At 55.7% G+C, this 23,052-nt stretch overlaps 3 protein-coding genes across 4 annotated transcripts; 2 read left to right on the top strand and 1 right to left on the bottom strand.

Moving 5' to 3' along the window:
• The first annotated feature begins 1,021 nt into the window (after nt 1-1,021).
• Nucleotides 1,022-6,888, top strand: PAOX (polyamine oxidase). Its single transcript, XM_081158261.1, has 7 exons — nt 1,022-1,279; nt 1,739-2,225; nt 3,275-3,474; nt 4,950-5,202; nt 5,963-6,075; nt 6,225-6,382; nt 6,600-6,888. The coding sequence occupies exons 1-7, from the start codon at nt 1,096-1,098 to the stop codon at nt 6,741-6,743; spliced, it is 1,539 nt and encodes a 512-aa protein (XP_081014387.1). The 5' UTR covers nt 1,022-1,095; the 3' UTR covers nt 6,744-6,888.
• A 1,661-nt stretch (nt 6,889-8,549) lies between these two features.
• Nucleotides 8,550-18,675, top strand: MTG1 (mitochondrial ribosome associated GTPase 1). 2 transcript variants are annotated; one of them, XM_081158263.1, is made up of 11 exons: nt 8,550-8,787; nt 10,069-10,133; nt 12,314-12,418; nt 14,354-14,434; nt 14,899-14,955; nt 15,224-15,314; nt 16,723-16,784; nt 17,293-17,389; nt 17,593-17,674; nt 17,776-17,888; nt 18,207-18,675. In XM_081158263.1, the coding sequence occupies exons 1-11, from the start codon at nt 8,676-8,678 to the stop codon at nt 18,374-18,376; spliced, it is 1,035 nt and encodes a 344-aa protein (XP_081014389.1). In that variant the 5' UTR covers nt 8,550-8,675; the 3' UTR covers nt 18,377-18,675. The 2 variants fall into 2 exon arrangements, with proteins under 2 accessions (XP_081014389.1, XP_081014388.1); XM_081158262.1 differs by having other exon boundaries at nt 8,635-8,787; nt 10,069-10,146; nt 12,347-12,418.
• Nucleotides 18,676-18,826: 151 nt separating this feature from the next.
• SPRN (shadow of prion protein) lies at nt 18,827-22,604 on the bottom strand. The gene is made up of 2 exons (XM_081158267.1): nt 22,447-22,604; nt 18,827-21,765 (listed from the first exon to the last, which is right to left on the bottom strand). The coding sequence occupies exon 2, from the start codon at nt 21,748-21,750 to the stop codon at nt 21,319-21,321; it is 432 nt and encodes a 143-aa protein (XP_081014393.1). The 5' UTR covers nt 21,751-21,765; nt 22,447-22,604; the 3' UTR covers nt 18,827-21,318.
• Nucleotides 22,605-23,052: the final 448 nt, after the last annotated feature.

Here is a 23,052-nt window from a genome sequence, read left to right as displayed (position 1 = left end):
GCTTTTGCCCCCACCCAGTGATGTGCCTCGGTCGGGTAGGCTTCTCCAGACACAAGGTGCACCTCGGGGGACCAGCCCTAGAAGTTCTGGTGGTCTTGAACTCCAGCCCTGGCGCTTTCCCTGCAGGACATCGATGTAGTGTGACTTCCAGGTAGTCAGCGAGCTCCTGCGGAGGAGGCAGGAGTGCTGGGTGGGACGTGAGAAGCCCAGGGCCACCGGCCCAGCTAGCGGCAAAACTTGCAGCGAGCAGCACACAAGCCACCTTCCGCCCCTGTGGGTCACTGCCGCGGACCCTTACTGGTGGTCGGGCCGTGGGCTCCTTGACCTGTCTGATTGCCTGAGTGATAAGCTACAGAAAGTGCTCAGTGTGGGGAGACAGGTCAGCCTGAAGTCTGGGCATTCTGCAGGGATCTTCAGGCTGCTGCAGGCACATGGCAGCACCTCTCCCAATACCCTTCTTTGGAAGTGCGCACATCCCTTGCACTCACATTTCAGTGGAGAAAACTGTCATATACTTATTGTCTATTTTCTGCCTCCCCCTACTGACCTCCATGAACCTGGGCTTTTGTCCATTACTCAGGGTCGAGTCCTCAGCACATTTAATTATTCGAATAGGTACCTAATTCTCAGGCTAAAGTACTCAGATTCCTAGACCCCCTTCCACCTCCAGCCCGGCCAGGCCCCGCCCCCTGACCGCTCCGCCCCCTGGCCGCCCCGCCCCACAGGCCCCGCCCCCTGGCCGCCTCGCCCCCTGGCCGCCCCCCGCCCCCTGGCCGCCCCGCCCCCTGGCCGCCCCGCCCCCGACCGCCCCGCCCCCGACCGCCCCGCCCCCTGGCCGCCCCGCCCCACAGGCCCCGCCCCCTGACCGCCCCGCCCCCTGGCCGCCCCCGCCCCCTGGCCGCCCCCGCCCCCTGGCCGCCCCGCCCCTGGCCGCCCCGCCCCCGGCCGCCCCGCCCCCTGGCCGCCCCGCCCCCTGGCCGCCCCGCCCCCGACCGCCCCGCCCCCTGGCCGCCCCGCCTGCAGCTGGTGCCTGGTCTCCGCACCACCCACACCTCGCAGCGGCGGGAGCACGCGGGGACTGCCCAGGACGGCGCGATGGAGTCGAGCGGCGGCAGCCAGGGGGCTGCGGGCGGCGGCCCGCGGGTGCTGGTGGTGGGCGCCGGCATCGCGGGGCTGGGCGCGGCGCAGAGGCTCTGCCGCCACCCGGCCTTCCGGCACCTGCGGGTCCTGGAGGCCACGGCCCGCACCGGGGGCCGCATCCGCTCGGAGCGCAGCTTCGGTAACGGTCTCTCCCCGAACCCCTTCCCGGGGCCCCTCCCCGGCTCCCAGCCGGTGCCGCCCGGCCTCGGGCCCGGCCTGCGCCCGGGTTACCCGACGCGGAAGCCCTGCTCGGCCCGGCGTGAACCCGCGCCACGCCCCAGCTAACCACCCCAAGTTCACGGCCCCGGAAACGCAGCTGCCCGCAGCTGGCAGGGCCTCCCCTGCGGGAAGGTGACCTGCCTGCGCCGCTGCGGCCTGGTGGCTCCCGGGCCCCCTCCAGTGTCCCCAGGCAGCTGCCTTCAGGTAGGTCTGACCAGGCCCTTCGGGGAGGGACTGTGGTCCTCGGGGACCTGTGGTCCTCGGGCTGGTGTTCACAGCCTATTTGGGAAGGGCAGAGCTGGCTGTGATTCAGAAGAAGGGTTCAAGGGTCACCTTTGTGGGGACAGGACCTCAAGGTGGCATCTCTGTCCCCTCCCAGGTGGTGTGGTGGAGATAGGTGCTCACTGGATCCATGGGCCCTCCCAGGGCAACCCAGTCTTCCAGCTGGCTGCCAAACACGGGCTGTTGGGGGAGAAGGCGTTGTCAGAGGAGAACCAGCTGATGGAGACAGAAGGCCACGTGGACCTGCCCTCCGTGTCCTACACCAGCTCCGGGGGACGTGTGAGCCTTGAGCTGGTGGCTGAGATGGGCAGCCTGTACTACAGCCTCATAGACCAGTCCCGGGAGTTCCTGCACGCGGCCGAGGCCCCCGCGCCCAGTGTTGGGGAGTACCTCAAGAAGGAGATCCGACAGCGCGTGGCCGGCTGGACCGAGGCTGAGGAGACCCAGAAGCTCAAGCTGGCCATTCTGAATAACTTCTTCAACCTAGAGTGCTGTGTGAGTGGCACCCACAGCATGGACCTGGTGGCCCTTGCACCCTTTGGGGAGTACACCATGCTGCCTGGGTTGGACTGTACCTTTCCTGGGTATGTGTATGCTGCACCCACCCAGTCAGTCTTCCATGTACCCTAGGCCCCCTCCACACTCCCCAAGCCCCCTCCATGCACCCCAAGCCCCCTTAACGCATGCCAGCCTCTCCCCACATTCCCCAAGCCCCCTCTGTGTACCTCAGGTGGAACTTTGGGAGGCAGAGGAGTGGTGGTTGGGACAAGGGGGCCTTTTGTAATCTATTTTTTATTTTATTTTATTTTAAAAATATATCTTTATTGATTTCAGAGAAAAGAAGGGAGAGGGAGAGAGAGATAGAAACATCCATGATGAGAGAGTCATTGATCAGCTGCCTCCTGCACACCCCCTATTGGGGATCAAGCCCTCAACTGCAACTGCAACCGGGGCAATTGCCCTGACCAGGAATCGAACCAGCATCTCCAGGATCATAGGTCAATGCTCAACCACTGAGACATGCTGTCTGGGCTTGTCATTTCTTTTTAGAAAGTTGGTCATTTGTTTCCCTAGCTTTTCCCATTTAAAGAAAAGGAAATAATTATTTTCAAGAAAAAGTGATTAAAAGAAGGAAATGCATCTTGCAGTGCTTCTTTTCTCCCATGTTTACGAGGCCCCTTATGTGCTAAGCACTGTGTGAGGGGCCCTTCCCTGTGGCAGGGTGGCTGTCCCCCCACCAGACACTAGTGAGACATCCCCAGGACTGTCCCCCTGGGCTCTCCCAGGTGTTCCCTCCAGGCTTCTGCCCAGGGGAGGGCATTCGTGACTGAATGCTCAGAACCAGAGCACTGGGCAGACAGGACGGGCCCTCGTTCACTACCTGGGTAGCTTTGAGTCCATTGCCCATTCACTCCTCCCATTAACCAGGAGGCAGGTATTAACATTCCTGTGGGCGATCAGAAGCCACAGGGTGGAGCCTGGCACAAGGCTCCCCATATCCTCTTTGCCCCCTTCCCAGCCTCCTCTGCTGAGCCTTGAGTGGGGACCAGAGCTGCTGCAGCTCCTTGGAAGGCTCTTCCAGCATCTTACCTCCAGGCGATTCCTCTAAATGCCAACACCCTGTCTCTCCCAGGGGCTACCAAGGACTCACAAACTGCATAGTGGCCTCCTTGCCCCAGGACGTGATAATTTTTAACAAGCCCGTGAAGACTATTCACTGGAATGGGTCCTTCAAAGAAGCTGGGTCTCCTGGCGAGACGTTTCCAGTGTTGGTGGAGTGTGAGGATGGAGGCTGCTTCCCAGCACATCACGTGGTCCTTACCGTGCCCTTAGGTAAGGTCACATTCCAGGCAGGTTTTCCTCCCTTCCCTGTCCCAGGCGCCCTTGCCTCTGGCTCTCTCCCACAACTCCATCCCAGCAGTCATCAAGGAAGGACTCAGGTACATGATCTATTTAATCCTAGAGCTGATGCTTTCGACGGAGGCTTTGAGTAGGAATTGGCAATTTGATAAAAGGTGGAGATGGTCGAAATCCAAGTTGTGCCAACATTGTCTCATTTACTTTCGAGGCAGCCTGAGGAATTACCTGGCCCCATCCCCTGTTTGAAAAATATCAACAGAGATAAGTTACTTAACTGCCCAAGTTCACAAAGCTAGCAGGTGCCAGAGCTGACGTAAAATGAAAAGTCTCCTCTGTGTCCCACAGGTGGAATCATACGGACATATTACCATCTTGTTCTGCTGTTCCTGCTCCGTTTGCCCCTCCCTCCCTCCCTCTCTCCCTCCCTCTCTCCCTCCCTCCCTCCCTCCCTCCCTCCCTCCCTCCCTCCCTCCCTCCCTCCCTCCCCTTTTTGGCTTAATAGATCTTTTTGCTATTGTTTCCACATCAGCACACACTATCCATCAGTTTTTTGTTTTTCTTTTACCCCAATGGCTTTGTTTATTCATAGTTGCCCGTGCTTACTGAGCCCATGCTGCGATCTGTAGGAGCATTGTTATGGCTGTCCATACTGGTCACAGGGAGCCAGGTCCCCTGTCACACTTGTTCTTTACAGCCACATAGAATTTCCTTGTATGTAGGTATCATTGCTTAATATTACTTAGTATGGATGGAAATTTAGGTTGCTTTCACTTTTTCTGTTTCATGCGATGTTTGCATGTGCGTTTAAGAACTCTGGTGCGGAAATGTCTGTAGGATAAATTGAAGTAGGGGGACCTGAGTTGAAGATCTGGAAAGGTGGGGATGGCTGTGGAGGGTGTGACGACCCCTCCTGGTCCTCACCACCCCATGCCTTGCTTCCTGGGGGTTGTACACACTTTTCTCACTGAATAGCTAGTGAGTTATGTGCATCTTAAGGGATTGGCTTGTGCTATGAATATTTCATCCCATTTTTGTTTGACTTTGGGCTAAATTGTTTTATTCAGCAGATTAGTTTTTATGTAGCCCCTGATGAGGCCTGTGCCTCTTACCTCTTCTCCTCACGGATCCTGAGTAGTGTACTTTGCAGGGGTTGAGAGGCAGAAGGTTCAGACGCTAGACTCCGTCCTTACAGAGCATTTGGGGTGAGGCATGTGAACTGTCCCTGCCTGACCAGGTGGCCATGGGGCCTTTCATGTCCCTCCACTTCAGTCCTGGCCCCCTGAGGCTGTGAGTTCTGATGACCAGCCTCTCATGGGTTCTGAGTGGGCACAGTGTGTTGGGAGGCCTCTCTCTGACTCCTCTGATGGGGTCAGGGTGGGTTCCTGTGGTTGTTGATTCCAGTTTAGGAGGTTTATATGGTGTAAGTCAAGTCCAATTATGAATTCCAGGTTTTCTTAAAGAACGTCTGGACACCTTCTTCGAGCCGCCACTGCCAGCTGAGAAGGCAGAAGCGATCAGGAAACTAGGCTTTGGGACCAACAATAAGATCTTTCTGGAGTTTGAGGAGCCCTTCTGGGAGCCGGGCTGCCAGCACATCCAAGTGGTATGGGAGGACACTTCCCCCTTGGAGGACGACACTACCCCGCTGCATGACGCCTGGGTCAAGAAGCTGATTGGTTTTTTGGTCCTGCCTGCCTTCGAGTATGTACACTCCCCATTTCTCAGGCCTGAGTGCTGAGAGTGGCTGGTTCCTCGGCCTCGTTTTGGTCTAGGATCCAGCAGTGTGTCTATTCACTGTGAGGTGTCTGGAGGATTTAATGGTGGGGATTCTGAGGGCACCCTAAAGCACTGATGATAGACAGACACCTTGCGGGACAGATGAGCGCCCACTGTGTGCAGCTTGTCAGCGTCCCTGGGGCCCAGAATGTGCTGGTGGACAGAAGGCATGTTCAGTCAGCAAGAAAGTATTTGCTGAAATTGTCAGGAAGGCGGGCCTCGTAGGTTACAGAAGTTGGAAACCTGGAGGTGTCTATATTTGGGAGGCAGTACTTAAACCCGACTCAATAATTGAATAAAACATCCTTATAAGTTGTGGGATTATAGACCCACACTTGAAGGGCTAAGTTGTGTGGACCAGACATACATTTCTTTTGCCCCTTGTGTGTGGAGGGGAACGCTGCTCGTACGGGCCATCGTGGCCTCAGTGCTGCTCAGGGTCAGCAGTGTCCCCACTGCTGATCTCACACATGGGCACAGCAGGCACCGTCCAGTGTGACAGAAGGACCCCCAGGAGCTTGTGGCCCACACTTGCAGCACCCTGACCCGAGGAAAGCCCCCTGGGGGACACTGTGTGGATGCTGTTGGCTCCCTGTATGGTGCCTGGGTCCTCGCTAAGAGACTCTGCGACAGGCGTAGGGCTGGGCCCAACATGGGTTGTCTCAGCGGTGTGTTCTTCATGTAGGTCTTCGCATGTCCTCTGTGGGTTCATCGCTGGACTCGAGTCCGAGTTCATGGAGACGCTGTCGGATGAGGAGGTGCTTCTGTCTCTGACCCGCATGCTTCGCCGGGCGACAGGTACTGACCGCCCACGGCCACGGCTCTACCTTGTGCTCCTTGTTGGCTAGTTTCTTTCATTTTAAACTGTTCAGTCTTGAAAATGAAGGCCCAATTGCAGATGTGGTAGCAGGAGTCCTGAGTTCACATGTGGCATCTCTGTGGTTCAGGGAATCCACAGCTTCCTGCGCCCAAGAGCGTGCTGAGATCTCGTTGGCGTAGCGCCCCGTACTCCAGGGGCTCCTATAGTTACGTGGCCGTGGGCAGCACCGGGGACGACATTGACCTGCTGGCTCAGCCCCTCCCTGTGGACAGAGGGAAGGCCCAGGTATGATGTGGCCCCTGGGCGGGAAGGCACTGGGAGTTGGCTGTTTGGGGCCGGTTTCCATGAGCAGCACCTGTCTTTATTTTGTGGCCACATTAGGGTGTGGGATTAGGTGAAGAACAAAGCTCACCATCACCATCAGCTCTGTACCTCAAAGTGGAAGGCATATGGTTTGCAGCTTGACCCCAGCACCCCTTTCTAATCTCACCCTTCTCTGCAGCTCCAGATACTGTTTGCAGGAGAAGCCACACATCGGACGTTTTACTCAACCACACACGGGGCTCTGCTGTCTGGCTGGAGGGAAGCTGACCGACTCATCGCTCTGCAGGACCCCCAGGCGCAGCTACAGGGGTCCAGGGTCTGAGCCAGCCCGCTCTGCCCTTGCCCGGGGAGGCTGCCACCATCCTTTCCTCTGTTCAGCCTGGCTGGAGACTTGGGATGTATTGTAACAGGGCATAATGTTCTAAATCTTATTTTTTAAATACATGAAGATTCTTTTATTTAGCATGATTCCTCTTTCTTTTCTTTTTTTAAGTGTTTGTTGTTGTTACCCTCATCCGAGGATATTTTTTCTGAAGAGTGGAAGGGAGTGAGGAGAGAGAGAGAGAGGGAAACATCAATATGAGAGAGATGCATCCATTGGTTGCCTCCCATACCCGCCCCAACTGGTGCTGGGGATGGAACCTGCAACCCAGGTACATGCCCTTGATTAGGAATTGAACCCACCATCCTTTGGTGTGCTGACCAATGCTCTATCCACTGAGCCATACCAGCCAGGGCTTAATGCTCTCATTTTTCATGACTGTCGCTGGGTCTGGCCCGAGCTGAGCAGAACTGAGTGGGAAGTCTTCCTGGAGAAGTGAGACACAGCTGTGACCAGTGCTGATGGCTCGCACATAAAGTGTGTTAAAGCTTCTATGTCCAGAGTCTTCCTTATGCCTCATGGCTGCAGCATCTGTGGCTTCTGCCTTCGGCTTGCCCCAGGCCCAGGTTATTGCAGGGCTCTGTGTCTCTGGTATGTGGCCTGCCTGCCCCCCTAGTCCCTTGGACTCTGGGTACTGTGGTTGGGTATCTTCACGGGTTTCTGAGGGCCAGCAAGTCCCCACTGGGAGGGCACAGGAGGCACCCCGTCCTGAGGATTTCTGGAGAGGAAATGAACAAACAATGAAGCCTCAAGAGTTTAGAGAGACAGGATAGCCAGGTGTGTCAGGGTGAGCGAGGGGAGCATGTTGGGGGTGCACTGAGCAGTGTTGGGGTGAGTGTGTTGGCACAGCACCTTATTCTTCCTGTCTTGGGTTAAATTACCCCTCCAAGGGGTCTTCCTTGCCCCCTGCCCCAGAGTTGTATGTATGTCCACTGCTTTGTGTCACTGGAGTGGTATTGCTTGGACAGTTGCAGTCAGAAAGCTGTGAGAGGAATCCAGACTTCAACAGGGTTTTGTTTTAGTTTCATGGTGCTAGAGCTATGAAACAATGCAGCTCCGATCAGATGGACAGGTCCGTATTATTGACATCCACAGTTTCACCAAGCCATGCGCCTTAGAGAGACATTTCTGTGTCCCAAGAGGCAAAGGCAGGACACAGGCTGCCCCCTGGGTGGGAGGTGGCTCAGTGAGAAGGGGCTGTGCGGGCTGGGTCCTCACCGGTGTCTGACTCATCAGGAGGCTGGATGGTTTCACTCAGCGGGGAAGCCACCTGCAGGGCTTGTCTCCGGGGGTGGGCACTTTCTCAGCCCCAGTTTAGAGCTGAGTGTTAGGAAGTTTAGGACGATCAAGACCACAGTAACGATGCTTTTGGGCTGAGAACCTGAGCATGTTGAATTTAAGGAGCTCGTTTCAAAAATTGCATCATAGTAATAGTCTTGTAACCCCATGTGCGGTTGAATAGTTGCTGAGACTATGTTCGTTCCTGGGGGTGTTGGGACAGTGAGGACTTCAGGCTCCGTGTATAACTGCAGTGAGCATTTGCAGAGTGTTTGTTACATTAAAACCTGGGGTGGTTGGAAAAGAAAAGAAGGATAATACATTTATACGGCAAATTACTTGAAGATTTTAATCAAGTTTGTGAAAAGAGACCAACCGTGACTGCACAAGACCCTCGACGGTTCGTAGCCCCGCCCCCCGTCTCGTAGCCCCGCCCCTGGGCTCCAGCCGCTGCTCGGGCAGCGTGTGCGCACGCGCGGGTCGACGGCTGAACCTTGGAGCCCCGGAACCTTCGGCCGGGGTTGCTGGCCCAGCCGAGAGGTCCGTCGCTGGAGCGGTCCCCCGGCGCAGCGCGGCGCGCGGGGACGCGGCGCGATGAGGCTGATTTCGCGCGCGGTGTGCAGCGCCGCTGGGGCCGCCTGGCGGGAGAGCTTCCCCTTGGGCGGTCGCGATGTGGCGCGCTGGTTCCCGGGCCACATGGCCAAAGGTGAGGTCCAGGCGGGAGGGCGCGGCGTCCCCGCCGCCAGGCTCCTTTCTGGTCGCCCGCGAGCGCATCGGGATGCGGCGCGGCTGCGGGGATGACCCGAGGTGACCTGATCCCTGATTCCCAGCAAGGCCCTTCTGCCACTTTATCCCCCGAAGCCTCAGTTTCCACATCAGTTTTTTTTGTTTTTTAAATATCTTTATTGATTTCAGAGAGAGGAAAGGAGAGGAAGAGAGAGAGATAGAAACATCAATGATGAGAGAGTCATTGATCGGCTGCCTCCTGCACACCCCCGACTGGGGATCGAGCCCGCAACCCAGGCATGTGCCCCCGCCGGGAATCGAACCCCAATCACCTGGATCCTAGGTCGACGCCCAACCGCCGAGCCACACCCGGCCGGGCTCCACATCCGTTTTAAAAAGTAACATTCCTGGATATTATTTTGAGGACTAAAAGAACTAGGGGTAGGAAAGTACTTTCCAAGTGCTTTCACTTCAGCACCTTAAAACATAGCGTCATTTGTCTTCCGCCTAAACCTCTATGGGAGTTTCTTAGTGTTTACTTGTCAAAATGTGGCCTTCTCCGTGTTGTGGTTGCCACTGTCCTTCCTGCTCCAGCCTCGGAGTCGCTCAGATTCACCCTAAATAGTGACCCAGTGCCCGCCATACCAGGCTCCTCGCCAATGCTGTGCGCGTGTGTTGGGGGGGGGGGGCACTCGCGGGGTGAGGATGGGAAGAAGGGGTGAGGTGAGATGTTTGAGGATGTGCGTGAGTGACAGGGCCGGCCGTGTGAGGGGAGGCGGAGCGGTGGTGTCACCACCACTGGGTGGAACACTGTGGGGAAAGAGCATTGTTACTTTCCCGATGTGTTCCTGGTTAGGGGTGAGTTGGGTGCATTGTGAGTGGAGACATCCAGGGTGAATGGCTCAGGTCGGTTTGTACAGCATCATCATCTCCACACAGTATCGAGGTGCAATGAGTTGGTTAGTTGGCTTTATTTATTTTATAGCCCAGACCAAGAACCATAGAGGTTAAATCTTCCACCTGGGGTCACGAAAAGGTCAGGTGGTGGAGACAGTCTGGTTGCCCCTCAGGCAGGGCACTGCTGTTGAACTTGAAGGAGAGGCCCAGGAAATGGTTATCAGTTATCATTACTTAGAGCACATCACTCAGATACATTCTTTTTAGGGAGATTGTGGTGGTGTGTCATTCTCAACATCATCTTAAATGTTCTAGCGCTTTTGAAAAGCTATGGACCCCTTACCTTTGGTGTTCTGTTTTCTAGGACTGAAGAAGATGCAGAGCAGCCTAAAGCTGGTGGACTGTATCATCGAGGTCCATGATGCCCGGATATCCTTTGCTGGTTGTGATGCTGGAATTTATAATAAGAAATACATAATTTGACCTTTGTCCCCATTCCTGGCTGGAGCCCCTAAAACCCTGGAATTTCCTAATCGATGAGACATTAAGGTGTCTTTTGTTATGTTAATGAGGTGACTTTTAGAAAGTCCCCCAGGATGGGGCTGGTCCCAGGGAACCCACCTGATATGAAAGTGTTGGAACTTTAAGTTCTACCCCATGACATCCAGGAGGGGAGAGGGGCTGGAGGTAGAATTGATCTTCAGTGGCCAGTGATTTCATCAGTCTTGCCTGAGTAATGAAGCTGCCATAAAACCCCAAGAGGACAGGGTTTGGAGAGCTTCTGGGTTGGTGAACACATGGAAATTTAGGGAGAGTGGCACTCCCAGAGAAGACGTGGAAGCTCTGTGCCTGTTCCCCAGACCTCGTCCTGTGCATCTCTTCCATCTGTTTGTCTTGTATATCCTTTTACAGTAAACTAGTGACCTAGTGAGTAAAATGTTTCTCTGAGTTCTGTGAGCTACTCTAGCATATGAATCAAATCTAAGGAGGATACATTGGAACCTTTAATTTATAGCAAGTCGGTCAGAAGCACAGGTGACAACCTACACTTGTGACTGGAGTCTGAAGTGGGGTTGCGGAGACAGTCTTGTGGGACTGAGTCCTTGTGGGGTCTGATGCCATCTCCAGGTAGATGGTATAAGAGTTAGTTAAATTTTGGGACACCCAGCTGGTGTTGGAGAATTGCCTGTGGTGTGGGGGACCCCCCCTCATTGGATACACTTCCAGTTGGGGACAAAATTATAGCGATGCAGGGAAGGCCCTTCTTTCTGAATCAGGCAGTGCTCAAGGCTGCAGGAAGCATTCCTGGCTTGTTACCTTGTGACAAAAACAAAAAACAAAGCTCTGAGAAGTTTTATAACTAGACCGTTTGGTTGTCAGGATACGAAAGTTCAAAATGAATGATTTGATCACTCAAAAAAGAACCACCCATGAAGTCCTAACTAGTGGATCTCAAAGCACCACTAGTGCTTTCACCCACCTCCTCTGCCTGGTCCCTGCCCTGGTCCAGCCACCCACCAGAGTGGCCAGCAGCCTCACCTGTTGTAGTTATTGGCATTTAAAGCAGTAGTTTTCATTCCTTGTTACACGTTAGAATTCCCCCAGGAAGCATTTATTTATTTATTTATAAAATCCCCACCTGAGTATATTTTTTCCATTGCTTTTCAGAGAGAGTGGAAGGGAGAGAGAAAGAGAGAAACATCAATGTGAGAAAGACACACCGATTGGTTGCCTCCCACATGTGCCCCGACCCAGGCCTGGGATCGAGTCTGCAACTGAGGTACATGCCCTTGGCCAGAATCGAACCCAGGACCCTTCAGTCCATGGACTGATGCTCTAACCACTGAGCAAAACCAGCCAGGGTTAGACATTCTGCCTTCTTATCTAGGATGTGGCAAGAAATTGGTTAACCTCTGAGGGAAGAATGTGGTTTATGGAAAATCCCTTTGTTACATGAGTGAGGACACAGTGGCCAACTGGGTGTCTAGACATGGGGCAAACCAGACTCCGTCAGAGATGAAGCACCAGGAAGGGACTGAGTGCCCAGAGATAAAAATAAAGGCCTCCCATCCTGCCTGTGTTAGTGTCACACAAGGTGGAAAAAGGGCCTGGCAATGGTAGTAAAGAGGTGGAACCTTCAGTGACGGTCTCCATGGGGGGGACCCTGTCTCCTCAATGGTCACCAGAGGTGGCAGTGATGCCTTGAGGCCCACTATTTAGGACTTCATGGGCGGCGCTTTTTTGAGTGATCAAATCATTCATTTTGAACTTTCATACCTTGACAACCAAACGGTCTAGTTGTAAAACTTCCCAGAGCTTTGTTGTTTTTGTCACCATCGTTCCCATTTGAGAAGCCACGTGAGAGCCACTGCCCTGCCCGTCGTCTCTTCTCTACAGGAAGCAGCGCCAGTGGCTCCGTGCTGTGAGGGGAGGGCAGCACGGGCTGGTATCGCAGCTCCACGGACGGGAGGCTGGGCGTGTGCTCACCCGAGACAGCGCCGGTTCCTTTTAAAGATTTCCTTCGGAAGTCATGCAATCTGGGCAACAAGACAGAATAAATTAATTGGCTGGTAAAGGCTCTGAAGGTATTTTTGCCTTAATTTTGCCACATTCCACTTTCGGGCCGCAACCCTCTGTTTCAGGAAACCCTCGGGATTAAGCCTCACTTGCTCGTCCTCAACAAAATGGACTTGGCGGATCTGAAGGAGCAGCAGGTGAAGCCCCTCTCAGCTGCGTCAGCACCGGGCTGGCTCGGTTCCGATGACAGTCACTGCTGAGACAGACTCGAGTTTATTCGCCAGGCAGGCTTACTTTGGCACTCTACCCTTTGTCTGCATGCTTCCTCTAATGTTTAATTTATGGTCCAGATCATTCAAATGTCCACATCTCCCAGGGGAAGTGGCCAGGATGTGCTGCTGGAGCCCAGGGGCCACATGTGACTCTGAGCACTTGAAATGTAGCTCCTTTGGTGGTGGAATTGACTTTCACGTTTTTTCATTTTAATTAGTTTAAATTTCAGTGGCCACATGAGGCTCTTGACTGCAGGCCTGGACAGTGCTGGCCTGGAGGTCTCCTGTGATGGCTGCTTTACCCCCAGGTGTCCACACTTACCAGTTCCATGGTCTCCCAGCCCCCCAGCCTGGCCTGCAGGTTGCCTTCTGCCCACTGTGTGATCTGGAAGGTGGGGGAGTCCCAGAGTAAGTGAATGGATTTCTCTAAAGCCAGGCAGGACCCAGGGATACAAGTGATCAACTGCAGGACATTTCCTGTGGGTCCCAGAGGTAGAGAAACATGGTGACTCTGGAATGTTATTTGTGAATATGCACCTCTACTTTTCTTGCTCTGTTGTCAAATCCTTTGCAAAGAGTACGTGTTAGAATCTTTTGAATTCCATTTGTTTTCAAGTTGTTAGTGGTGCAGAAATTTTCCTTTCACTGCAGCCACAAGAGTGCATTTCTGGTTTCTTGGTAAGTTTGAGTTACTTAAACCCCAAACACAGCCTTCAGCATAGGTTTCCAGGGAAACATCACATGCTGAACCACAAGAGGGCTTTGTTCATTGAGAATCCTTCCCTGGCTCCTGCCCACTGCACAGCCCATAAACCCACCTCTGATCAGTCCGTCCTACTGTGCAAGGCTCTTGGCTTCATGGCTTTCCATGACTTTATCAGTGAGACTTGAGTCTTATCAGTGATTTCTTCTGCCCTTAGATGCTATTTTTTATAGAGTGCTAGGTGCACTAAGGTCACCTAACACAGGACAGAGCAGTGTTTCACCTGGTTGGGACACAGGTCTTAGAGGGGACAGGAGAGGAGAGGTTCCCAGTTGTGGCCCTCTATACAGTGGGTGAGGACATCCGTGTGAATTTATACTTTTCAAAGGGGCTTCAAATATGTCTGTTTCAGCTTGTATCTTAATCTGCATCATTATACTGAGTAAGTGAAATCCATAAATAAAACTAACTGAATTAACGTGACTTTTCTGTTCATTTAAATATCAGTCATGTTTAGGTCAGCAGCAGACCAAACAGTACAAAGCTGGTTTTAACAAATATGACTCATATGCTGATTTCACTTAGTGTTAAGACTAGTAAACTCCTATTAGCTATAGTTTACTTTTGGACTTTTAAAGTATTCCATGTACCTTGTAATCAGATTGGGTTCAAACCTTAAAGTGGAGTTCACTTTGTGAAAGCTTGTCAGAGTACACAAGAGTGATGAGGCCACTAAGGGAAGATGAAACTGATTTCAGTGCCTCAGAAATAATCGAGTTTAGCCTCATACTGTAAGAAGGGCCTGGAGTCCCAAGAGGGTGGGCTGTGACTGCTCAGCGCTCACCTCTGGGGGAACCTGGAGCCCTCGCTCTGAGACTAGGGCCCTTTCCTCCTGTCCTCACTCGGAGCCAGCTGCTCTGTGCCACCAGTGGGGCCAGGCTGCCCTCTCAAGTCCCCTCACATAGTCCGTACTGCCCATGGTGCCGTTGCCTGTGTCCATCCCACGTCTGCCCCATGCCGGTGCAGTGCTCCCTGTATCCCTGGCCCCAGTGGCTCCGAGCCCAAGCTTGTGCCTGGCAGCCTCAGATCCGTGGACTTTAGCGTGTTGCACCATCCCTAATTTTATTTAGTATTTAAAATGGAAATGTCTCTTTCAGAAAATTATACAACACTTGGAAAGAGAAGGCCTAAAACATGTCATTTTTACCAACTGTGTGAAGGATGAAAACATCAGACAGGTGGGCTTTTCTGTTTACACTCGAACACTTCTGCTGAAGGACATTTGGGAAACACTACAGAATGTTCTATGCTTTCATAAGAGGCAGGGTTTTAGAGATGAGCCACAAATGTGCTGGGGTTCCCAGGGCACACTTGTCCCCTGGTGCCCAGAGCAGATGGGCCTGGACAGTCCAATGGTCTGAAAGAGCAGAGCTAGGCTGTAAAATATGCTCTGGGTTAGAAGTAGTAACGGCTTTTGGAGAGTTTAGGACCAGTTGTGTTTGGGAAATTTCACTGGTCAACGTGCAACTTTGTTAGAAGGGGCTGTTGTCACCCTCCTGGGATGGGATAGGATAGGGCACAGGTGGTCCCCCACCATAGCACAGTCTAAATCCGTGATATGGATAGAAGCCAAGTGCGCCACCTCCAGAAACCAAGGGAGAAGCCGGTTTCCCCAAAGTGCCTTTGTGGTTGTTTGTTGCAGGTCATCCCAATGGTCACGGAATTGGTTGGGAGCAGCTACCGCTACCACCGAGGAGAGGTAGGTTGGTGGGGCCCAGTGCTGGCCCTGGAACATTCCCTCCTGTTGAGGAGCCTGAGGCTCACCTGCTAAACATGGTGGGCCGGACTGAGCCCTTGGCACGGAGATGAGCTTCTCACCTCGGTGCTCCCTAAAGGAAGGGGGGGGGCGTTAGGGGGGGTAGGGCCTCGGCAGGGACCTTCCTTCCCCTTCAGCTGACCTAGACTCCTGGGTCCCCGGTGGGGGCTGGGGGTGCCCCTGACTTCTGGCTGCTCTTCTGCCTCTGTAGAATATGGAGTTCTGCATCATGGTGATCGGCATCCCCAACGTGGGCAAGTCTTCCCTCATCAACTCGCTCAGGAGACAGCACCTCAAGAAAGGTACTGCCAGCCACGCTGCTGCTGGTGTGACATTCTCATCTTTCCTACAGAGCAGTCACTCTTGTCCTGAGATGAAACTCAGCCCATAAGTCCTGGGGCACTCCTCGGGCTTGTCTCTTTCCACCAAAAGGACCCAGTTAACAGCCTGATGTGATTACACGGTGAGACAGAGTCCTCCTGGTGACATTTTACACTCAATTTGTTCTCTTTCTGTTTAATATGTGGATGACTTTTCTAAATTTTGGTGATTTTGCCTTTTCATTTATTTAAGTTTTTGATCCATTACAACCAAAGCATTACACAGCCGATGGGGTCTGATATCATGCAGGAGTGTTCCCTCAGGTCAGAAGCCTGTGTGGGGATCAAGTCTGGGAGCCCATGGCTATCTCCCTGCTTCATGTTGGTTCTCTGGTTTCGAGGCACACAGGAGTGTCCACAGTACTCTAACTGTGCCTGTTCCCCTTTTTTCTTAAGTATTTGAAAGTTTAAAACCATGTCTGCATTGGCGTCACCCCCACATCAGCGTGTGGTCTTTATTAACATACAACCTGAAGGCTGTAAACTGCTCTGAACGGTGATTGACAGGCACTGCTTCTGGTGCTCCTTGGAGCATGGTTACAGTCATCTGTTTTTTAAAGTTCATTTTTCTTTACTTGTGGCTTTAAAAAAATTGGTGGTATTAAGTCGTGTAACTCAACACTCCCCTCTCTCCCAGCCCTGGGAACCTGGATTCTCCTGGATCTGTGAATATAGCATCTCCTGTGAGTGGAATCACACAGTACTTGCCCTTCTGTGATTGGCTGATGTCACTGAGCATAATGTCATCTAGGTCCATCCAGGTTGTGACAGTGGTCAGACCTTCATTTTTTTTGGTAAGGCTGAATAATACTGCGCAGTGTGGATGGACCACATTTCCTTACCATCTGTCAGTGGACATACATGTCCCTTTTATGCTCTAGTTTACTTGGCAGAGGGTGCAGAGTCTGCTTGGGACACACCTTGAACTGGGCCCCAGAGCATCCAGTATTCAGGGCACAGGCTGACCCCTTGGTCAGGTCAGCTCCATAGATAGGCCTGCCCTGGCTGGTGCTGTGGGGCAGATTTGCAGCGTGCAGGGTCAAATTTAGAAGGGAGGAAGGTGACTGCTGAAAGGAGCAGCTGTGGGCTGACCTTCACAGTCAGGTCCTTGCCTCTTTCCCTCAGCAGGTCTTGGCACACCTTTCCAGGCGATGGGGAGGCGTTGCTGGAACCTGGTTGAAAAGGTCATTGCTGTGAGCTGGTTTGGGGTTGAACCCTGAACACAAGCTGATTTGGGCCTTCATAGGTTCCCATGTGCTTCATTGCCTAATCTGTACCTGATATGCCAGGTATGTTTAATGTATATTTGACAGCCCTGTTTGTCCTGCAGGAAAAGCCACCAGGGTGGGCGGTGAGCCTGGGATCACTAGAGCTGTGATGTCCAGAATTCAGGTAAGGGCCTCAGCTCATGGGCCCAGAGCTACACACACACAGACGCCTGATACCTCCTGAGCACTTGCGAGGTGGTGTGCCCGTCTCTGTCCTTTCCCTCAGTCTCCGTTCCCATGAGTGCTTGCCACATGCCAGGCACTGCAGCAGCCTTACAGCAGACCTATGGGGAAGGCACACTTATCCCTATTTACAGATGAGCAAACTGAGGCACAGAGGAGTTGCATCACCTGCCCAAGGTCACACAGTGGTCAGGGCAGAGCCGAGTTGAGCTCCTCTCAACCACAGTTCAGCATTTCTGCAGGTTCCCTTCCTCCCAGGAGGAGAGAATGGGGCTGTGGGGGCTTTTGCTGTTATTTCCAAATTAAATGGGAGTGGATTCCTGTGGGAGAGCCATCAGGGGCAGGTTCGTGGGGGTCTCCTGCTCAAGGGGCTGTCCAATAGAAGGCCTGGTAGGAGAGGCTGCCTGACGCTTCCTGAGTGGTGAGCCAACTGCCCTCTGTGCCCACAGGTGTGTGAACGGCCACTGATGTTCCTGCTGGACACTCCTGGGGTGCTGGCTCCTCGGATTGAGAGTGTGGAGATGGGCCTAAAGCTGGCCCTGTGTGGTGAGCCACCCTCAGGGCCCCACCTGTGGCCTGGGGCAGCCCCAGCCCTGTGGGTTGTGCCACACTAATCCTCTGCCATGCTAATCCTCAGTGCTGTCCCTTGTACAGATGGGCACAATGGTCAGGTCTGGGGCATGGCCTTCTCCTTGCAGCCTCTGGCTGAGACTGAGGTTATACACTCACCTTCGGCTCCCTGTTTCCAGGAACCGTGTTGGACCACCTGGTTGGAGAGGAGACCCTGGCTGACTACCTTCTCTACACCCTCAATAGGCACCAGCTCTTTGGGTGAGTAAGGGATGGGGGACAGGCAGGCCCATCCTCTTTTCTATGCAAATGTAGTTAAAAAAGTGGCACAGTTAGGGTATTGCTGACGGTGCTCTGTGCAGGTATGTGCAGCACTATGGCCTGGGCGAGGTCTGCGATGACATAACAAGTGTGCTGAAGCGCGTGGCTGTGAGGCTGGGGAAGACGCAGAAGGTGAAAGTACTCACGGGCACAGGTGAGATGCAGGGCTTGGGCCAGTCTGTCGAGCAGGCCTGGCTGTCTGGGGGAGACATCGGGGAACATGAGGCTGCCCTGGGAACGAAGGTTCTTGTCTAGCTCATTGCTGTGGGCCCAGGCAGTGCTGCGTGCTCTCCATGTCTACCCTTCCCTCTGCAGCCTTGGGAGGCGCTGTTTTCTTTTTGAGTAGGCCCTGGTGCCCAAGCTCCATAGATACCCACCTTAGGGTCCCTGTCCCTGTGGGTGGGCTAAGTGGGGTCCTGGGCCTGCCCTGTGTGGAGGCTCCTTCCTCACCAGACCCTCCTGTCTCTCCCAGGTGACGTGAACGTCATCCAGCCCAACTACCCTGCAGCAGCCCGTGACTTCCTCCGGACCTTCCGCAGTGGGCTGCTGGGCCCTGTGATGCTGGACCGGGACATCCTGCAGAGGCTCCCCCCAACAGATACCCTGCCTGGCCCTCAGCCCCAGAGACATGTAGTGTCCTAGACCTTCACATCTGGGTTTTGACACTCAGGGCTCCCTCTTCCATGATCTCTGTGCTGGTCACTGTACACTAAAGTCTCTGCTCCAGGAAGAGGGCTGCACCCTCCTGCCCTTCCAAAGCTAGGCCAGTGCTTTGTTCCCAGGGACAGTCCCTGGGGTTTCAGAGCACTGACATCCCTGAGCAGTCCTCATGCCTGGCCTGGTGAGGACATTCACTTGTGCTCACTTCTTACATGGAGAAGCTGACATTGTCCTGGAAGGAGTGAAGCTATAATCTATAATTTAAATGTTTTAAACTCAAAGCCTCATCTCTGTTGTAGACTTAGTCACTGTGTACCCTCAGAACCTTGGGCACTTATATCAGGGCCCCCATAACCGGGGAGAAGTAGGAGACGAACTGATCAGCAGCTGAGGGCTATGGTGTCATATGATGCAGGGTCCTGGGTCCTGCAATGAGGTGTTGCCAGCACAGTGTTTATTTCACAACGATACTAAAATGCACACACAAACGTAAACAGAAGGTTCCAATACTCATGGCAGAACCCAAGGACTGGCCTATCCCCTCAGTACTGTGTACTGGCTGGGAGGGTCTCTGGTGTCAGTGGGGACCCACAGCTCCCACTGCTTCTGAGCACCTTCTAGCTAATGGGACAGTGGCACTTCCCAGAGGCACCTCCTGGCATTTACATTGCACCTAAAGGGGTCCAGGGGCAGGAAAAGGGCAGAGGAAGAATGGGGGAGGGGCAGGGGCCGATTCCCTGGTCAGTAGCCCTGGCTGCTGTGTGTCTGGGGGTGGCCTAACCTTCCTGGAACAGCCAGGGACCTCCATTCCTGTAGGTCCCACTACCTGCATGGGTTTCCCACACCACAAACTGGCTAACCCCTCCTGAGATCCGCCCTGAGCACCCTCTGCCTCCTGCGGGAACCCTGAACATGTGCGGGGGAAGGATTCAGAGATTTGGGGCCATACCAGACCCCAGACATGCACCCAGAGTTGGGAATGAGATGAGCTCTTGACCTGAGTGTGGCATCTTTCCTTCCAGAGCCTGCTGATGGCTCATAGCCTGTCGTCTAGGTGGGCATCTGAATGGCTGAGTATACCCAGGCTGGGCCCACATGTCAGGGCCCTTGGGGAGGACAGCTCGCCCCAGGAGCTGAAGTAGCCGCCCTCATGGGTCTCCCTGTGCAAGATGACTTTCCTGCCACCTGCATATAAAGTAGAAGGATGGTCACACTGCCTCTGGGGCCCAGGGCAGGGCATGGCCATAGCTCACTGGTCTTTGGTAGCATGGAGCTTGGTCTGGAATGGACAGAGTATCTGGGTTTGCACCCCAAGAATACTGGCAGTGTGAACACAGGAAGCTGCCAAGGCTTCGTCCTGCAGCTTAGCACTCCTGTCTTTGGAGAAAAACACTTGGTCCGAAGTCCTGCGGAAAGCCTGGAGACCCCTCCCCCCCAGCCCCTGACCTGAGCCAGCTGTGGTAGAGCCAAAGTGGCAGCTCTCTGCGATGGACTGGTCTCAGAACTGCTGTGGTCCAGGGGGCAAGGGTACATTCTGGGAGCCTGTTGAGCACTAGGAGGGTGAAGTCTGGAGGAGCCAGGCCCTGGAAGCTGTGTTGCCTTGGGATGCGGTGGTATCAGAGCTGGAGAACATGGCGAAGAGCTGAGGCCCCTGGGGCTGAGCTCACAGGGGCCTGAGAGGTGTTGGGTGCCATAGCCAAACCCTGTATTTCCTTAGAAGCTCCTTGGCAGGTCCTGTCCTCAGAACGTCTGGGGTGTTTAGACACCCCCAGATGGTGTTGGAGGAGCTCCGCCTCCTGGGTGCTTCCTTTTACTGAGCGAGGCTCTCAAGTCCAGTGTATTTGCTGGGTGCTGGGGCTTGGCCACCTCCGCCTTCCTCCAGGTACCTGCCTATGACCATGTGGGTTTCACTGGAGCTCCCAGCCTCGTCCATTCGCACCACAGCCTCACCTTCCGAGGGCTGCCGCCCGCTGAGGGTTGCTGCTGCCTGCTACCTGTCTGCCCGGATCACGGCCAGCTGGGCCAGGGAGGGCTCTTCAGTGGGGCGGGCAGTTGCAGTCCCTGTGCGCAGGCCAGGGCTCGGGGCCCAGAATTCAAACCTGAAGTTCAAAGGGAATGGAAAGCTCTTCAAGTTTAAACAATGTTGTTTTTTCCAAAGTAGGTCCCAAGAAGAATTAAATGACTTGTTTCAAGTCAGAGCACAATGGCTCCAAGGGAGTCCCTGGCAGTGGGTCTCACTGAGCATCTGCACAGACAGGGGGACAGGGCCATGGGCCCAAGGGCAGGGCAGCCCCTGTGGGCCGGGTTCTCCTGGGAACTATCCACAGAACCAGGATTGGGCATGCCTGGGCTCTGAAATCCAGACAGGGTCAGCACCTTACGTTCTCCATGCTTCAGCCTGTGAGCAAAACCTCTGCCCTTCCCCCAAATCCTCAATTCCTTTGGTCCATTCTGGAAGCCTCTGGTGGGGAGGCCACCACAGTCCTCTGTGTGCACCTCTCTGCCTGGTGGTGAGCACTGTCCACACCCCTCAAGTGTCCAGGGTGGGTTCCGAGGGGCCGGAGTGGCTTGCACAGCCTGACCTTGGCACTTGTCTTTGAGGCAGCTCTGGAGAGAGATGGTAGGCAGCTGGCCAGGGTGGTACAGGAGCCACGGGACACCTGCCTTTCTGGCAGGAAGGACCCTGACCTGTAAGTGGTGGGTGGGGCATCCTGGAGCTGATGGTAGGGTGGGAGTGGGGAGGCTCTAGAGGGGCTTGGGCAGGATGGTGAACAGGAGGAGGCACCTGGGCCACAGCTAAGAGAGGTGCAGCTCCTGCTGGGCGAGGCAGGAATTACCCAGGCAGCCTCTGGGCGCCGGGACCTTGGGCTGCGGGCTGCCGCGAGGGCCCGGGGGCGGCCGGTGTGGCCTCCAGCCTGACGGGCCTAGGGCTGCAGCAGGCCCAGGGCGCCCAGGGCGCCGCCAAGGAGCAGGCAGAGGCGCAGGCTGCACGTGGGCCCCGCGCCCGACGTCCACGCCCAGTAGCTGTAGACAGCGGTCCTGTTGCCTCCGGATGCAGGGTCCTCGTCCCCCAGGTCACTCTCCCAGGGCCCCTGGGCCCTCCTCCAGCCTGAGCCCGACGCCGCCGCCGCTGCTCCTGTCCCCGCCGCCGCCCCCGCCGCCGCCACGCGCAGAGAGGAGCCGGAGTAGCGGGGCGCTGGCCTTACGCGTACCCGAGGGACCCCGCGCGCTCCTCCGCGCAGCCCTCCACGGGCGCTGCCGCGAGCCCCTCCACGGCCACCCTTAGTCTCACCGCTGTCGCAGAGGAAGGTGGCGGCTAGCAGCAGAGCCCAGCACGTCACTGCCATCCAGTTCATCCTCGTGGGCAAAACCTGTGGGAAGTGGGAGGAAAGGACCTCAGCTTCGGGGCCCAGGGCCTGGGGTCAGAGGACTACCCTCCCAGGGCTGGGGGTCTTGCTCTATACCTGGGAAAGGGTGGGTGGGGGATGAGAGGTTCAGCACCTGGGAGTTATTCTGTGCCCGGGCGTGGAGCGGGGGCAACGCTGGGGGGAAGTGTGCGCCACGCGGTGGGCGGCGGAGAGCCCGGTAGGGGGCTCCATACCCTGGGCGGCTCTGGAGAGAACCACCCAGGCCCGTGCTGGGGTGGGGGTTGTGTCTGGAGGCCGCAGTCTCATGGGCAGAGGGCCCCCAAGGACCCAGCTCGGGGTGTGGAGAAAGGACCCTGTGCCTCTGCCTGGCTTTCCCGGGCCCTTCAGGGCGAGCACGACCGTCGCGGGGCCCGGGTCGCGGAGAACGCGCGGCTGGTGACGCGGTGCTGGCTCCACCCCCGCAGGCCCGCACCGAGCGGACCGGCCCTTCCCCCCAACTCAGGCCCCGCGCTCCACCCCTCCCCCGCAGCCTGGCCCAGCTTCCCGGACCCGCACCCGCACCGGCGCGGGACGCTGGGGGTCCCTGGCGCAGCGACAGGGCGGCGACTCAGCGCCCTTCCCGGGCGCGCCGGGCCCCTCGTGGCGCCTCCATCCCTAACCCCACGGGCGCCCGCCCGGCCTCACCCTCCAGCGACTTCGGTCGGAACCGCGGGCCGGGGTGGCCGCTCCAGGGCCGCAGCCGAGAGGAAAGCCGGGGTCTGCGGCGGGGACCCTCCGCCCGAGCGCCGAGCGCGGGAGCCCGGAGCCGGTGCGAGGCTTCCGCCCTAGGACTGGGGGCGGGCAGACGCGAAGGCGCGTCCCCCGGGAGACGGGAGGGGGAGGAGACAAAGGCAGGCCGTGGGAGCGCACAGCCCCTCTCCCTTCCCAGCACCAGCACCCTCGCTGCGCGCGGCCTCCTTCCCACCCACCCCTGCCACCCTCCACAGTCCCACCTACCCTCCATTCCCCACGCGTCTCCATCTCCATCCCCGCCGTGCGCTGTGCCCACATCTGTCCTCGCTTCACTCCCCCTCCTGCCCACCTTCCCCCCCTCCACCCCCTTCCCGCCCCCCCTTCTTCATCTTCATCGCCGCCCCAGGTGGATGTCCCAGGCGCAGGGACCACAGCATGCCAGGCACACCTGAGCTGCGGGGCCTGGCGTCCAGGGCCCAACAGTGGCTGCACTGCCTGGACAGCAGGCCCACGCCTGGGATATGGGCCCCTCCTCCGCCCGCAGTGCATTGGTCAGGT

Source organism: Miniopterus schreibersii (assembly GCF_964146895.1).
Source record: "Miniopterus schreibersii genome assembly, chromosome: 14".
Lineage (NCBI taxonomy): Eukaryota > Metazoa > Chordata > Mammalia > Chiroptera > Miniopteridae > Miniopterus > Miniopterus schreibersii.
Note: the sequence above shows the minus strand (reverse complement) of the source record. Positions and strands in the feature narration are given on the sequence as shown.